The sequence below is a fragment of the Trachymyrmex cornetzi genome, unplaced genomic scaffold (assembly GCF_001594075.2).
Source record: "Trachymyrmex cornetzi isolate Tcor2-1 unplaced genomic scaffold, Tcor1.1 scaffold18, whole genome shotgun sequence".
NCBI classification, from domain to species: domain Eukaryota; kingdom Metazoa; phylum Arthropoda; class Insecta; order Hymenoptera; family Formicidae; genus Trachymyrmex; species Trachymyrmex cornetzi.
In genome coordinates, this window is record NW_017296418.1 from 456,578 (window position 1) to 473,901 (window position 17,324).

The 17,324-nt window shown below is 38.7% G+C and overlaps 4 protein-coding genes across 4 annotated transcripts; 3 read left to right on the forward strand and 1 right to left on the reverse strand.

Moving 5' to 3' along the window:
* Window positions 1-2,728: 2,728 nt before the first annotated feature.
* Window positions 2,729-7,639, forward strand: LOC108759332 (zinc finger protein 598). Its single transcript, XM_018504707.1, has 3 exons — window positions 2,729-3,107; window positions 3,349-3,923; window positions 4,315-7,639. Exons 2-3 carry the CDS (start codon window positions 3,510-3,512, stop codon window positions 6,682-6,684), a joined length of 2,784 nt encoding a protein of 927 aa, XP_018360209.1. The 5' UTR covers window positions 2,729-3,107; window positions 3,349-3,509; the 3' UTR covers window positions 6,685-7,639.
* Window positions 7,640-7,855: 216 nt separating this feature from the next.
* Window positions 7,856-9,474, reverse strand: Arf102F (ADP-ribosylation factor 2). Its single transcript, XM_018504708.1, has one exon. It carries the CDS (start codon window positions 9,001-9,003, stop codon window positions 8,461-8,463), a length of 543 nt encoding a protein of 180 aa, XP_018360210.1. The 5' UTR covers window positions 9,004-9,474; the 3' UTR covers window positions 7,856-8,460.
* Window positions 9,475-10,873: 1,399 nt separating this feature from the next.
* LOC108759320 (26S proteasome non-ATPase regulatory subunit 9) lies at window positions 10,874-12,302 on the forward strand. Its single transcript, XM_018504685.1, has 4 exons — window positions 10,874-11,029; window positions 11,166-11,265; window positions 11,350-11,537; window positions 11,975-12,302. Exons 1-4 carry the CDS (start codon window positions 10,919-10,921, stop codon window positions 12,200-12,202), a joined length of 627 nt encoding a protein of 208 aa, XP_018360187.1. The 5' UTR covers window positions 10,874-10,918; the 3' UTR covers window positions 12,203-12,302.
* A 627-nt stretch (window positions 12,303-12,929) lies between these two features.
* TrpRS (Tryptophanyl-tRNA synthetase) lies at window positions 12,930-16,573 on the forward strand. Its single transcript, XM_018504666.1, has 3 exons — window positions 12,930-13,624; window positions 14,520-15,457; window positions 16,160-16,573. The coding sequence occupies exons 1-3, from the start codon at window positions 13,498-13,500 to the stop codon at window positions 16,328-16,330; spliced, it is 1,236 nt and encodes a 411-aa protein (XP_018360168.1). The 5' UTR covers window positions 12,930-13,497; the 3' UTR covers window positions 16,331-16,573.
* Window positions 16,574-17,324: the final 751 nt, after the last annotated feature.

Here is a 17,324-nt window from a genome sequence, read left to right on the forward strand (position 1 = left end):
GCAGAGCGTCGTACGACGCAAATCGGATGCAGTGTGAATCCAGCATATGAAATTAATCAATCGCAATCGAATATGAGAAGAATAATCGACTGTGATTGATCAATTTTCTACGACTTAAGTCTCCACAACCGTCTACGACTTCTATTGTAGAGGATCCTTTATATTCGTCGAAGTCACGAACTAATCAGAAGGCTGCATTAGAGTCTTAAGGCATTACTTAGGCCAGTATTCATAGTCAGATCTTATATTTAAGACCGTCTTAAGTACAGTCTTAAGATGTCATGAACCAATCAGAGGGCCGCATTAGCGACTTAAGACATTACTTAAGACGGTCTTAAAATAAGAATCGACTATGAATACCGGCCTTAGTCCGGATCTACAATAGGTGTTTTATGCCTTATGCCGTAAGAAACTGACCAATTACCCCGGGTAGTTCATGCCGAGTTTGCCTTACAAGTCTAAAAAAAAATTTCAGCGTGCATTTAAGAATCTACATACGTAGTATATAAATTCACACGAAATTATAAGCATCTAATAGCGTTTTCGGCCCGATCGGGTTTGCACCAACCTGGGTTGGATTAATCTTTCCTATTGGTTGATGTCACACGCTCTACCAATAGGAGAGCGCAAAACGCCATTAATCCAACCCAGGTTGGTGCAAACCCGGTCGGGCCGAAAACGCTATAAATCTAATTCTAAGAACTCGATGTTGTATGTTTGTGCAAATTACGTGTTTGGGAACTATTATTTCGTACGTTCGGGTTGCAAAGCTTTCATATCAAACAAATGTTGTCACGACTTGACAACTGAGACGCCATGTTACACTAAGAAATGGTAAAAAATATATTGATTTTGAAATTTTTGATCATTCTCAGCGTAGACTCTACTTCACAAACACGTATTAATGCATATACTTTAATCCTAGAAAAGGATTTTCCAATCCGTGAAAGAGAAAAAGAGTATTCGTTATACAAAAATTATACGTGTTTAAGTCGGTAATACAGATCTTTAGGATCCTCTTAAGACGGTCTTGAAATAAAGCCGGCGGCACACGATGCTTGTTTTCCTACTGGATTGCTAGCTGGATTAGAATCTTGCCACCGTATTGGATGTGATGCTGTCAGTGCCAGCATCGCAGGCAATACAGTGGCAAGATTCTAATCCAGCTAGCAATCCAGCAGGAAAACAAGCATCGTGTGCCGCAGGCTTAAGACTCGACTATGAATACCGGCCTAAGTATTTTCATAGTATTTGTACTATAACATTTACAATAAATATTTCATAATATTTATAATCAATGTTACTGATATCTGTGCAGTCTAAGAGAGAGAGAGAGACCACAAAAATATTTAAAATAAATCTTATAAATATTTATAAATATTTTGTAAATATTTTATAAATATTGTGTGCTATCTGGGTTGATACCTAACAATATAAGTAAAATACAAAAACACAATGCAATGAAATCAAGATGATATCAGAATTCGCTTTAAAATCATAATGATGTCATTCGATATACTTTACATTATTGATTTTTTGATGAATCCTTGACATGGCAATAACTTTTAAGTAATTTGTTTAATTGAAATAAAAAATCATTATCAAGAATTTATTACAAAATTAATCGTCAAAAATATATACAGGGTGTCCCGATCTTTTTTGCCAATCACTTTGTGTAAATAGAGTGGACTAAACTGAGTCGAAAAGTCCTCTATCATTTTGCAATTTTCGCAATAGTTAACAAGATATTAATTACTAAAAATTGCAAAATATTAGTCTTGAATAATTTTTTACTCAAGTACTATCAACTTTACAGAAAAACTGCAAGAGACAAAAATTTTCTTCTTATAAAGTTCTGAAAATTTTTTTAGAATTTTTTATTAACTTTTTAGTACTGCATTTTCTTATTTTTACAACATGAGAAAATACTGTATTAAAAAATTTTGAAAAAATTCTCAGAACTTTATGAGAAGAAAATAAATAATTTTTGTCTCTTGCAGTTTTTTTGTAAAGTTGATAGTATTTGAGTAAAAAATTATTCAAGACCAATATTTTGCAATTGATATCTTGTTAACTATTGCGAAAACTGCAAAATGGTAGAGGATTTTTCGACTCAGTTTAGTCCGCTCTATCTATACAAAAGTGATTGACAAAAAAGGTCGGAACACCCTGTATATTGTGGTATTTTCTAAAATAGCTTTTAGTTAGACCATCTTCATCTTATTATGATTTTTTCGCTAATAATCGCAAAACATTTTCATAAAAAACGAAATATTCGTGCGTTGCCGCATTTTTTATCATTCGAAGGTTCACCTCAGTTCACCTTCTCTTTCGAACGTTGATTTTTTCGATTCGTTTTTTTCTTTAGAATTGTTACTCAACGGATTCTGGCATTCCATCTCGTGGTAAACCAAGAGAACACGCGACTGTCGGTAAAACGATTCCACGTTGGAGCCAGACGTTAAAACACACATTGCTGTTTTTCGTTTTTCTTTTCTTTTTAGCGAAAGAAGAAGTTTCCGTTAGTTCCCGCGCTTTCATAACTAAAAATGACGACGAATCCGTAACGGATATCACCGACCGGTACGTATCGCTGCCGCTTAACGCGAGTTTACGAATGCATATGCGGTGTAATCGTGTAATGTGTATCGAGTGAAGCGAGAGAGGCACGCACGCAGCACACGTTTCCGGCAGTTTCCGGATTGGCGAGGTAATTTCTATCGGCTTCCGCGCCTTCTGCCGTCGGCGCGCCACATGTATATACGTGCCGCAGGTACGGAGCATTGCGGAGTACGCAGGTAGGATCGTTCGGTCGGACCCTTTCTCGACCGAGTCCATCTGTCTCCGTCTTTCCATCTTCTTTTCTCTCTCTTGCCTGCGATTATCTCGGCGCACGAGGTTTTGCGCGGTCGCGGAAGTTGAAACGTTCGACCGATCATTGGTCGTGAGAACCTAAAATTCGAGGATTCCAAGTAACCTCGGCCGCTCCGTCAGATTCTGCCATCTGCTGAAACCGCTGCCAATTCCGCGGCCGTTATCTATTTTCGGAGGATCGTGTCCAGCCAGCCAACCCAACGAATCCCGACGGAGGACTCTCAGCCAGTTTGGTACGGCCATATATTTTCGGTGGATTGCGTCGCGTGATGTCGACCGCAGGCTGATACGTGTCATCACAGCTTATCGTGCGAAAGATTCGCGATTAAACGAGATTGTTCACCTTGTCATGCGCGACCTCTTCTTTTCTCTCTCTTTCTTTCTTTCTCTTTCCTCCCCCCTCTCTCTCTCTCTCTCTCTCTCTCTCTCTCTCTCTTCCGAGTGTACCGTCCTTAACGTTGTATTCTGTTTTAGGAACCCAAATACAGGGAACTGACCTATCAGTGAGAATCAACCGAATCTCTTGTATTGTCGTAGGAAAGATCCTTGTTCACATTTGAGCAAGAGTTTGAACTAGTGAGACGTATTCAGTTACGAAAGTGTGACCGAGAGGGATCTTAATTCCTGCCGCAAGGATGTCTGGAAATAATGATAGCTTTAACAGTAATACCTGTGTGGTATGCTACAAGAATGTCGACATCTATAGCATTGGGATGTGCGAGCATCCTGTATGTTACGAATGCAGCACCCGGATGAGAGTACTCTGCCTTCAGAACGAATGTCCCATCTGCCGTCAGGATCTGCCGAAAGTTGTGTTCACGCGAGAGATAAAACCCTTCCACAGCTTGACCAATACCAACCTGCTAGACACCCGATATGACATCTACTTTAGTAGTCTCGATATTCAAGAAAAGTTCACTGAATTGTTAGCCAACACCTGTTCGATATGCAAAGAGAAGATGGTCTTTAGTAGTTTCAATAGCTTGAAAGATCATATGCGACAACAACATGAGCTACATTATTGTGACCTATGTGTGGAGAATTTGAAGGTGAGAGTTTGAACATGCTTTTAACTCGTAATTGTGGAACATGTAAGTCCTGGTGATCTTGAGACGTTTTATTTCCTATTTTTTAAATGGATTAATGATTTGAAGCAATTTTATGTTTTACAATCTCATTTTTCACAGTGTTTTGTTCTGTTTATATAAGATAATTATCCTATATAATTATATTTATAGCATTTATGCTAACAATAAGTTCAAGTATTGCAATTTTTTGTACAGTTGACAACTTTAAAACCAATAACAAAAAATGTTAGTGAATCTCAAGGACACATACTTTAGCGTTACAAAAAATATGTGTTCCTGTTATGGGTTAATCGACAAATGATAAATAAACAATTGCAATGTGTCTATTAATTCATCATTTGCTTCTTAACAGATATTTTCGAATGAAAGACGTTGTTATACAAGATCAAATTTAGCTACTCATCGAAGGAAAGGTGATGTTGATGATAGAAGTCACAAGGGTCATCCACTCTGCGAATTTTGCGATCAGCGATACATGGACAACGACGAGCTATATCGACATCTGAGACGCGATCACTTATATTGTCATTTCTGTGACGCGGACGGTCTGCATCAGTATTACAGCTCCTACGATTATCTCAGAGACCATTTCCGACAGGAACATTACCTATGCGAGGAGGGGGTGTGCGCGGAGGAAAAGTTCACGAGTGTTTTTCGGACCGACATAGATCTCAAGGCGCACAAAGCCAGCGTTCATGGCAAGCAGTTGAGTAAAGCTGCCGCGAAGCAGGCGAGAACATTAGAACTGGAATTTACCTTGGCGCCTCGTGGCGAAAATCGAATGAACAGAAGGGGTATGCTGGGCGCGTCTACGTCGAGAAACACGAGGGACAACGGTTACAACGGCAGGGATTATGGTTCCAGAGATTACCAGCAAGGCGCGATATCCAACAGTTCCAATTCATTCATGTCTAACAATGAGCCTATCTTCACGAAACAACCGTCCGTCGATGTGCAAAGCACAGATGAATTTCCTACGTTAGGTGGTAGTGCCATTCCTGTCGTTCCCACCTTATCTCAACCCAAAAGCAGAGGGAATGTGACTATTCGCAGCACTGTGAGGAATCAACCGCTCGCGGTAACGGACGAGAACTTTCCGGCATTGGGTCCAGATTCAACCGGTCCCAGTATTTCAAAGACGGTAAACTTTAGCGTTTCCAGCAGTAGCAATGCCACAGGATCCAGTGGCTTGCCGCAATGTCAGAAAGGTTCCGCGTCTTCGAATGTCTCTATTCAGGTGAACCATGAACCCAACGGCACTGTCACCACTAGAGTATCCGGACCTAACATCAGAATACGTCCCACACAATTATCAATAGATTCTGATTTTCCTGCTTTGGGCAATTCGGAACCGTCTACCAGTACTGCCAATTCGATTCAGTGGAAGGAAGTCTTGCAATGGACCTGCTCGAAATCAGCTTCAGCAAACACGCCCAAGTCTAAGGTGGCGCCGCCACCCTCGATACCATCAGCACCGCCCATTCGATCTGGCGAAGACTTTCCAAGTCTGTCCAAGTCGTTAAAGTCGAAAAAACAATCGGTGATCACAGTAGTACCATCGTGGGGACAGAATTCTCAGAATATCAGCAACGTCCAAACTTCCAGTACCAACAACACAAAGACAACGACGGATCAAACGAAGAGTAAAACGAAGAAGAAAAAAGCGAAGCAGGCTTCGAGTGGTAACAGTTCGAGTGGTAACGAGTCTGGCAGCTCCAAATCAAATATAAATACTATTGTGACAAAGAAGGACATCGAATTGGCACGTACTGGTGACTCGGACAACTCTCGCGTTGCTTCTAAGGAGAGTTCGCGAGTCACGCAAGATACCAGTGCGAGTGGCGATAATAACAAGAATTCAAGCGTGCAGAACTCGAAGGAATCGGAACACGCGAATAAAAAGGATAAGAGAAAAAACAAAAATAATGTAGACGGAAATTCAGGCGTAACGACTGTTATAAATACGGAATCTGAAAGTGGAGGCAATGGTTCTTCGAACGGAGAGAAGCAAAGGAAGCGTAGCGAGTTGAAGATAGACAATTTGAACACCGCCAACAATAATATCCATCGGATGGAAGATTTTCCCGCTTTAGGTAGCACTAGCAGTAGACCACCAGGCTTCACGAATCCACCACCTGGTTTTTCTTCGCCAACTCTACCACCACCCGGTTTTTCCATAAAATACAGCCTTGACGGATTGCATGGTGGTAACGGCTTGACGTTCACAAACAGTTCCGGCGAAAGCTACTCTATTCTGCCGGATAACAGCAGCAAGCATATGGCTCATGTTTACGTGTCGCCACCCGATTTTCAGAAACGGAACACGTGTCTGGTGGCAAAGCTCAACGCAGTTCTCGTGGAGCAGAACAAAATCGAGGAGTTTCGTTACGTAAGCGGCCTCTTTCGCGGTGGTACCTGCGACGCCCAAGAGTATTATACACACTGTTGCGAAGTCATGGGCGCTAGCGCCTTCGAGAGCGTATTCCCTGAGCTTCTGGTATTGTTGCCAGATATCGCGAAGCAACAGGAACTATTCAAAGTGCACAAGAGGGAAGCAGGCGGGAAGGCGAAGGGACTAGAGATGTGCGCCACATGCGGTCAGGTTCTTAAGAACGGCTCGGACTTTAGAATGCATATGTCCAGTCACACTCTTGAGAATCACTTTCCGGCTCTAGGTAAGAGTAATACGCCGCCGCCGAAGAATACGTGGGTACGTAAATGAGTCAATTACGCTCTCTCATCAAACGTCATGCTCTTGTTTTGGAAGATTCAGGGAAGCCGAATATCCGCTCGCCCAACTGCTGAAAACAGTTGTAAATATAACGCTCTTGTTTTTATACCATCGTACTCCAAGATTTAAACCCTATTGCGTTGCGTTTATCCGATACGTAATACGAGTGTAATACGTAATATTTATTCCAAGAGTCAATCAATCCTTAGTGTTAAAAACAAAATGTGCATAGAACTAGCGCTGACTATTCGCAATAGACTTGATACCTGTGAATTGCGAAGCAATATTGATTAAAATTAAAAGAAAAAGAATATTATATATCTTAGAGCTTTTACAGACGGTTGTATTAATGATATAATGCTTCGAGACAGTGATAGACAGGAGATCACATATTTTTTTGTATAATAAACTATGAAAAGTATGTAGGATACTGAAAAAAAGTCTGTTAAAGTTATAAAGAATGAACATATGCGTATATTATATATATATATATATAGTGACGTCGCGCACTAACGTTTCAACGATTATCTACTTTTACTGTATTTTAAGACCATGTACATATATAAAATTTCGTAAATAGAAGCATTCTTTCTTATAATTTATTTCCTATATTTCTCGTAATAGAGATGAAATAGATTGCTGTGCTATATACGAAAGAATAACACCATACTTTAACAAATCGTTTGATACGTTATACATTATACAGTAGATACTTGTAGCACTACTGTACTGTTTTGTACCGTAACAAAAGTTGTACATTTAGTTAACACGACAATACATGATTTTGATGAGCGAGTAAACGGATACTGTTTCCTCGCCTGGTTCCTTTCATTTTCTTTATTTTTTTTTATGTGCGTTGGATATTAATGGAAACGAATGCAATAAACATATTTTGACTTTTCAGAAGGTAGAAAAATTGGTTGACATTTATATACTTTCTGTATGTTTAGGATTTATTATGACGATTTCTAAACATTTCTTACATTTAATTTAAGTGTCTATTGTTATTAAAAAGAAAAATCGCGGTTGATAAACCGTAGTTAAGTTTTATTTCCTTTCGCACAATATTAAAGTTAATTGTTCACTTATCTGTAAAGCCTTATGTAAGCTATCAATTAAGATTTATATTTCAAAAATTTACTTATTTATTAGAAAAACAAGAAAGTGTAAACGATCTGTGTATAACATCACATAATACATACATTGTATCATTCTTCATGAATAGCGGACGTAGACCAAAATAGAAAACAAATTAGGATATTTAACGGTTTTTTTTTCACGTATATAATAATACATGAATAAATAAATCTCCGCACAGTTAAATCGGCTGGTCGAAACAATACTTTATCACTCAATACATCAAAAAGGCAAAATTAAAATTCACTTGGCAAATATTAAGTATGTATGAAAGAACTTAGTACTATGTACAACCTTTGTATATATATTCTTATAAATGACGCAAGGACTATCTATTATATCCTGATGCTCCTATGAAACAAGTTTCGTTCCTAGAGCACAATCCATGCGAATCGAATCGCATGTACGGTGATGAAGAGTTAGATTGCGCTCATAATATCCTCGATTCATATATTGCATCAATTTCTGTAAGCAATTGTGAATGCAGCGACTGTTAAACTGTACATGATAGACGTTACATCGATACAATTTGACAAAGATGGAAATTGCCGAGTGACTCTCCGCCCGTCTTTCACGTCCATACACGATGAATGAACTGTCCTTAAAAGTACCAGATACGATAAGACGCTATCACTTTTTGGCCAGCTCGTTACTCAGCCAGTCCAGACCCTCGTACAGCCCGTGTCCCTGCGTGGCGCAGGTGCTCTGGATGTACCAGTGACGTCCTCGCAGCGAATTAAGGCCCAGCTTGTCGGTGAGCTCGGCGGCGGACATGGCATTAGGTAGATCCTGCTTGTTAGCAAATACCAGCAATACTGCGTCCCGCAGCTCGTCCTCTTTTAGCATGTTCGCCAACTCGCGCTCCGCCTCACTGATACGTTCGCGGTCATTGCTATCCACTACGTAGATGAGGCCTTGGGTGTTTTGAAAGTAGTGCCTCCAAAGCGGCCGGATCTTGTCCTGGCCACCCACGTCCCACACGGTGAAACAGATATTCCTGTACTCGACTGTCTCAACGTTGAAGCCGATCGTGGGTATGGTGGTGACAATCTCACCGAGTTTAAGCTTGTAGAGTATGGTGGTCTTACCGGCGGCGTCCAGACCCACCATCAGTATCCGCATCTGCTTCTTGCCAAACAACCGGGTGAGCAGGCCGCTGATTGTGAGACCCATCTTTCTGGAGGCGAGAACGGAATCTTGAATAGGGGACAAGTGTTTTCCTACTATCTCGTTGATCCGCAACGACGACCGGAATGGACAACCAGGACACGAAACGCCTCCAACTGCGTAGTCTTCGTGCGCTTCGACGCTGAATTTCGTCAACCTGACTGACGTGTGCGTATGCTTTAGACTTTTCGCCTCTCGCCCCCCGATACGGCTCCGGTAGGCAACACACCTCCCGTTCGACGAACAGCAAACGTCACCTTGCGGTCAGCGGCGCCGCGTGCCGCCGGAAATAGCTGGCAAGATCCGCCACGCACGTCACGCTCCACCCGGGAGTTAAGGAACCCACCACGACGGGGATCGTACTCTGGACGAGATGCCTGACGTTCGGATACCGCGGACAGCTCCGTTCCTTTCTTTTTTTTTTAAAGCTTCGCGTGTCAGAGTCGCGTGTCATTCATCGGCGAAGATGAACAAAGCGTGGCCCTCTCCACAGCGAGAAGTTTGCCGCGCAACGTTGCCAGCTTAACGCGCGTAAATTTGAAAAATGTGGACGCTCGATTTTTGTTACGTAACTTTTCGTAAACGGTATCGTGAAATAGTAATGATATTCAATTCTTAAGCACAACGTCATTAAGAACAACGTTGATTTAGAAAGATTTTATTGCAATCACAAATAAAAACTAAAAATTTACTTAAAGAATTAATTCTTTTTTATATTATCATATATACTACGAAATTCAAGGTGATTTTAATTAAATTCTAATTAACTTAATCGATGATTAATTCAGTCGGCAGAATCACTTATGATAAAATTTGTATAATTGTCATCTCTAATTTTTCTTCATATATGTTGAATAAAAAAACTAATTCTGTTAATAAATAAATTTAATACCTCGTTAATTAAATTAAAAGTCAATCATTCCACTCGTGTTAAAAAAAATATGTATATTATTTGTTTATATAAAATATACAAATAAATTATGTATATAATATATAATTAATAATGTATATATAAAATAAATTAAATAATTTAAGTATAATACCTTTAATATAAATATACATATATATATATACATATGTGTGTGCGAATATATGTAAATATATATAAATAAATCATGAATAATATACAGGGTGTTTGATAATTAATGAAAAATAGGGGCAAAATGGACTAAACTGAAAAGAAAAGTCCTCTACAATTTTGTAATTTTTGTAATAATTAACAAGATATTAATTGCTAAAAATTGCCGAAAATTGATTTTTAATAATTTTTTACTCAAAAACTATCAACTTTACAGAAAAACTGTAAGTGACAAAAATTGTTTATTTTCTTCTCATAAAGTTTTGAGAATTTTTTTAGAATTTTTTAATACCGTATTTCTCATGTGTTGGTAAAAATAAGAAAATGCAATACTAAAAATTTGACAAAAAATTCTGAAAAAATTCTTAGAGCTCTATGAGAATATAATAAACAATTTTTGTCTCTTGCAGGTTTTCTGTAAAGCTGGTAGTATTTGAGTAAAAAATTATTGAAAACTAATTTTCGACAATTTTTAGTAATTAATATCTTGTTAACTATTACGAAAATTGTAAAGTGGCAAAGAACATTTTCTTTTCAGTTTAGTCCATTTTGCCCCTATGCAAAAAACTTTTCATTAATTATCAAACACCCTGTATGTCCGTCATAGTCAGCCCTTATATTTAAGGCTTCCTTAAATTTATCTTCAGATACTCTACGAATTATTTCATTGATTGCTAGCATCTAAAGATAAATTTAAGGAAGCCTTAAGTACAAGGTCTGATTATGAATACGGGCAACAGAATTTTTTCATCATTTCTTGATACAGGGCCTGTGAAACGCGCGTACATACCTGCCAAAGTGTTTCGCGATCAGCCGGACCAGCGCTGGACGATCAAAACGAAAATGGTGGTCGACATGGAGTTGCAGGAAGCTAAAGATGCCGTTCTTCAGCTGATGAAGGAGAAAGACAAGATTGAATCTGATTTACGAGCGCTGAAAGAGGTCTTAGATTCCGTATGTATCACACTTGGTTTTACACCGTAGTCGCAAGAGTGACGTTGTCATCGGGTGGAATACCGAGCTCGTCTTGCAGCATGATCTGTCAGATTTTTGAAAGCTTCGTATTACATTCTTGATTCTGTAATTACAGAATCATATCGGCATGGACGAGCCGCTGGTAGATTCCGAGGGATATCCTAGGCAGGATATCAACGTTTATCAAGTGAGACACACGAGACACAAAATAATATGTACGTAAATACATGTCTTGTGACATGAAGCAAAACAATACACTGTGTGGGTATTTATTTGAATAACATTGTGTTGTCATATAGGGCTTACAAACGATCACAAAGACTTGATGAGGAAGATAGAAGAGGGATTGCACAGAGTTCATGCTTTAGCAGGAGCAAGTATGACTGAACAGCCGATATCTGATGTATCTGACAGTCAAGAGACAGAAGCGCTGGAGCCTTTCCTCAGGGTGAATTTAGTTTCACCTGGTTCGCCAGCAGAGACTGCGGTACGCATTATCTCTATGCTTTTGCATGGATGATTCATAAATGAATCTAATTGAATTGTTATAATTTAATACGTCTATTTACTAATAATTGCCTCATTTTGCTTAAAACTTTTGCATACGTAAAATAAAGTTTTAATCATAACTGTAAACCCATAGAAAACTGACTAATCGTAATCAATTATTTGTTAAAAAAAAATAATCACAACTGTGAACGCTTTCCATTTGGTGGCATAATTTAAGTTGACACAGGTGTCGTATTTTGGTTAATGCTAAGAAAGATAAAATGATATTTGAATCGGCTTGTGTCACCAAATAGAAAGCATCCTCTAATTGGTCAATTTGTTTACAGAATTACGGTTACGACTAAAATTTTGTTACGTACAAAACCTTTTAACTAGATACAAGAAATGAAAGCTACTGCTATTTTTTTTGTTTAGGGCATCCAAGTCGAGGATCTGATATTGGAATTTGGATCTGTTCATTACCGAAATTTCAAATCCTTAACAGACATTGGAAAGCTAGTGGAAAACAGTAGATACAAAACGATCAATGTAAAAATTAAACGCGGTTCGAATAGTATTGTTCTATCGTTAACCCCGCGTCCTTGGGTTGGCAAAGGCCTTTTGGGTTGCAACGTGATACCTGTAGAAGTAGTTGAAAGATAAAATTATACCGGAGAGCAACATGGAACTATTTTTTTAGCCTACAAACTATTTTTATGTATACCTTACTAAACAGATGTATCTCAATAAATGTATCTTTGTAAGTTATTACCCTTAATATTTGTGTCATTATTATATTTGTTGCCTTTTAATCCTAATCAAAATTTTTTATATTTACAATACAAAAATTACAAAATCATTAAGATTTTCTTACAAATGAAAATAGAATTAGGATACATATTTATCTTATTAATGAAAACACAAGGCTTGTTCTTTTTAACTGAACTGGAACTTTTTGCACGGTTTATCTTTCTTCTTTTTCTCTTCATATCAAAGAAAAAGAGAAGTTAAACCATGCAAATTCAGTTAAAAAAAGTGGATACTAAACACAGAGAAGGAAAAAGAGACAAAGTAACGTTTACCTAATTTTATATCGTCTCAAATATGATCTCTAAAATGTTAAATGATTTTTCATTGACTGAATGTAATTTTAAGATTTATCTAATTGTAAGATCAGACTCAAGATGATGTTAAATTGATTTTGCAATTAATCATGATTAGCTAAATTAGAAGATCGAAGTATGAAGAATGTCTTAGATGTCACTAGTGACTCAAGACACGTGCAAAGTACAAAATGCGAATTGCCAACGCGTATTGTCGAACGAAGTTCCGCTGCTAGCCTCAGGAAATGCAATTTTTTCGCGGAAGTGGCATGACGTCAGGAAATACATGACGATGACGCATCGATCAGACCGCCGAGCACTTTATATACAAAGCCTGCAGGAAAGAAATCGGAGTAGCTCTTGCGTAAAATCGTATAAAACGATTACGCGGCTGCAATGAATCGCGAAAGCGTTCACCAAGAGCGCATTGATGAATGTGATCTTTGCCGATCTTTGCTTGCCAAGCGAATTGACAGCACAATGACAGAAACGATAAAAATCTGCCTTATGTCGTCAACCACCGCGATACGTAATCATGCAGTTTTATTCTCGCGAATTCGGCCATCGCGAGAGAAACGAGAAATCGTGCTAACGATTGCATCACCTAGGCAATTGGGATGTGGCGCGAAAATTTCACGATGCGACGATTCATCTTGCGTGCGCATCGTCAGGTAAACGGTACCCTTTTCCGTTTGCACGGCGGGACGATGACATAACCTCTCAGAATAGTCAGAATCGAGCTGTCCGCAACCGCAACGGTGTCCCCAGCTGTGTCGCACATGAGCCAGATTGCCCACGTGGATTTTCGTGCGACCGCGTTCAGAATTTGAGAAAAGGGACGCTAACGAGGAAAACATGACGACGGAGGACGCGCAGGTACAAGAGCGTGTGTTAAACGGCGTCGCCGAGGACGAGGACGTCGTGACACCGTGGACGGTGACGAGCGTCAACGATTCCGGGATCGATTACGACAAGTTGATTAGTAAGTCGCGCCTCTTGCGAGGGGTCATTTATGATGCCAAATTATCCTTGCAAATTTATGAACAATTTACGCGAGGAATAGGTGTTTGATTTTGTATGATTTTTTAGGTTATATTCGCAACAAAGCGCACAGTGAGTTATAATACCTGTTTTTTTTTATCGTTGCAATGAACTGCGTTAAAATTTTCATACAACACAGACCTCCAAAGATTGTCCTAGAGACGTTCCTAGGACTTAATGAATCTCGTTTTCAACGAGAGATAAATAATACATTAGGCTTATTTGTTTACCTGAACTTCTTGCATGGTCTTTTATCTTTTTTTTCCCCAACGCAGAGAGAAAAAAATATAAACTGTGTAAAAAGTTCAGCTAAAAGAAATAGGCCTAGTATAACACAGTGAATTATTATATCATTAGGTGCTTTTCATTAAAAGATGCAGATGATACAGGATAACACAAGTGAGTAATTCTTGTTTACTAATCTCAGATAATGTACATGTCTAAAAAACGTCACAAAGACGTCATAAAATCATCTTTTAGGACATGTCTAAAAGGGGTATCATAAAGATGTCTTCTAGACTTTGCGTGTTATCTGCGAATGTTAAACAAAGATAAAATAATTCACTATGTTATCCTGCGTTATCTGTGCATCTTGCTGGAAAGCATCCTTTATTGTTTGTCAATGTTGAGATGAAATGATCGCCGTGCTACACTAAATTTTTCTTGCTGGAAAACACCAAAGTGTGCTGTGTAGATTTCTATCTCGTTTTTATCAAACTTTAAATATGTATTTTATTTTAAGTACAAGAGTACAAATACAAAGAACAGAACTATATTTACAAATCATTTATACTCTTAAGCTTCGTAGACTAATACATTTTCTTTTTTTTTTGCAGAAAGATTTGGAAGTTCTAGGATAGATGATGAACTATTAGCTAGATTTGAAAAGATCACTGGCAAGAAACCGCATTGCTTTCTTAGAAGAGGCATATTCTTCTCCCACAGAGACATGCACACTATTCTGAATCTTTACGAGCAAGGAAAGCTCTTTTATCTGTATACAGGCAGAGGACCGAGCTCTGATGCGATGCATCTGGGACATCTCATACCTTTCATGTTCTGTAAATGGTTACAAGAAGTTTTCAACGTACCATTAATCATACAGTTGACGGACGATGAGAAAGCTATATGGAAGAATCTAAATATAGAAGATGCTATTAAATTGGCCTATGCCAATGCAAGAGACATTATCGCCTGTGGCTTTAATCCCGAGAAAACCTTTATTTTTTCCAACTTGGAGCACATAGGAAACAATTCAGCGTTTTACCAGAACATGATCAGGATACAGAAATGCGTGACGTTTAACCAAGTGAAGGGCATTTTCGGTTTCGGCGATAGCGATCCGATCGCGAAGATCGCGTTCCCACCAACGCAGGCGGCACCGGCGATCTCTGGTTCGTTTCCCTTTATCTTCAAGGACGCTAAAGTGCACTGTCTGATACCGTGCGCGATCGATCAGGATCCGTACTTCCGCATGACGAGGGACGTGGCGCCCAGGCTGGGGTTTCCCAAACCAGCGTTGTTGCATGCGACCTTCTTCCCGGCGTTACAGGGCTCGAAGACGAAAATGTCGGCGAGCGACAGCAACACGGCAATATTCCTCACAGATACCGCCAAGCAGATCAAAAACAAGATTAACAAGCATGCGTTCTCGGGTGGTCAAGCCACTGTGGAAGAGCACAGACAGCTCGGTGGCAATTGTGAGGTGGACATATCTTATCAGTGGCTGCGATTCTTCCTGGAAGACGACGAGCGATTGGAACAAATTAGGAAAGTCAGTCTCGCGTTAATTGTTTTAATTCTTTCTCAACCTCTTAGGGGCAAAGTCGCACGATAGAAATGTCGGCCGACTGTTGTTTACATATGGAAAACAATTAAAATTGTACCATATTCCATTCACAATCATGTACATTGCCAAGGATTTTCTATAAGCAACACAATACTTGGCCGACACTTTATCTAGCATGTACTTGGCCTAAAGCCAGGAGTGTACGATAGACAAGCTGTCGGCCAATTGTTGTCATCTATGTCCTTGGCAATGTGTATGAATGCGACATGAATAAAATACAACTTTAATTGTTTTCCATAAATGACACAACAGTCGGCACTTTAGCTGATAGCCGATTCCTATTTCAAAACTGTCTTAAGTAATGTCTTAAAATAATACCGTAGCACTCCGTAATTGGTTCTGTAACAATAGTGTACCAAGTGTTTGAAGTCGTAAGATATTATCCAATCATAATCGAATATGAAGTCTGGTCTTAAATATAAGAATCGATTATGAACACCTATCGTTTACTTTTATGCTAATGTTCATTTCCACCAATGTAGACCTAACTATAATTTCGGTTCAACTTTTCGTCCCTTTCTAATTCTTAGAATTAGAAAAAGGTAGAAGTTCAGTCAAACTGAGACTAAAAAGTTACATTGATAGGCATTAAACTATAACGATGTACAAATAACGTTTATTTTTCAGGGCTATACCGGCGGGAAAATTTTGACAGGCGAGCTAAAGAAAGAGCTGATCGACGTTCTACAGCGACTCGTCTCCACGCATCAAGAAGCGAAAAGTAGAGTAACGGATGAAGTGATTAAACAATACATGATTCCTAGAGACCTTGGTTTCGGAAACAAAGTAACTGTTTAATAAGCACCGATTTATGCGAATCGCTTCCTAGATTCTCCTACCTGCGTTGGAGATCGATTTAAATTTATTTATTGCAAGACACGCAACTATAGAATATTCCAAAAGGTTCTATGATCTTTTTCAAGCACCGTCTTCTGTTGAAAAATTAAATTAATTTTTCTATCAATCTGCCTCGCTTATTAACGGAAATCTCGTAATCCTATTGAAAAATCCACAAATTTTTAATTTTTCCCAATTATCGAATAAACGTGTAAACGCCTTTTAGTAGTGTAAAAATAAAAATACCTTTTATTTCAATTAAACCTCTATTGATCATAAACTTAATCATTGATTAGTACTCGTGTCTACCAATATAGAGTAATTTTAATCTCAATTTAATTTATTTTTATCTTGTTCTAGTTCTAAGAATTATCTGTCTGTTAGACTCACTCAATTATTTTATGTTACATCTACAGATCTGGAGAGAGAGAGAGATTATTGTTATTAAAATAAACTTAATATTTATATACAGGCATTCTTTTTTATACGAATTATATCATTTTTCTTCAAATTAAATAGTGCCTCTAGTCACGAATTAACATAAATTAAATGGGTCTCAGATCCAACGTCAATAACTGTTACAAATTTTTAGCTCCGATGGTTCGATTTACTTTTCGTCTTATTTTAATTCTTGGAAACTGAAAAAAGATTTAAAAAAAAAAAGTTAAAAAATCACGATAAAGTTAATATATACATAGGCAAAAAGTAAAAATGGAACAAAAAGCAAGGGCCTCTGTTGGCGCATGCGTCGCGCGGGGGAAACTTCTGAATCGCGTGGATTCGAACGGCTGCCGTTTACGTTCCACTTTCTCACAATTATTCGAAACTGGGTCGAGCGATGCCGATAGAGGTGATACACACTCCGTGCCTCGCGTGTGCATCCTCGGTCGCGCGGGAACGGGCCGAGCCCCGAGGCCCGAAGTTGCGCGCGCTAGAGGATCAATGAGAGCCGATC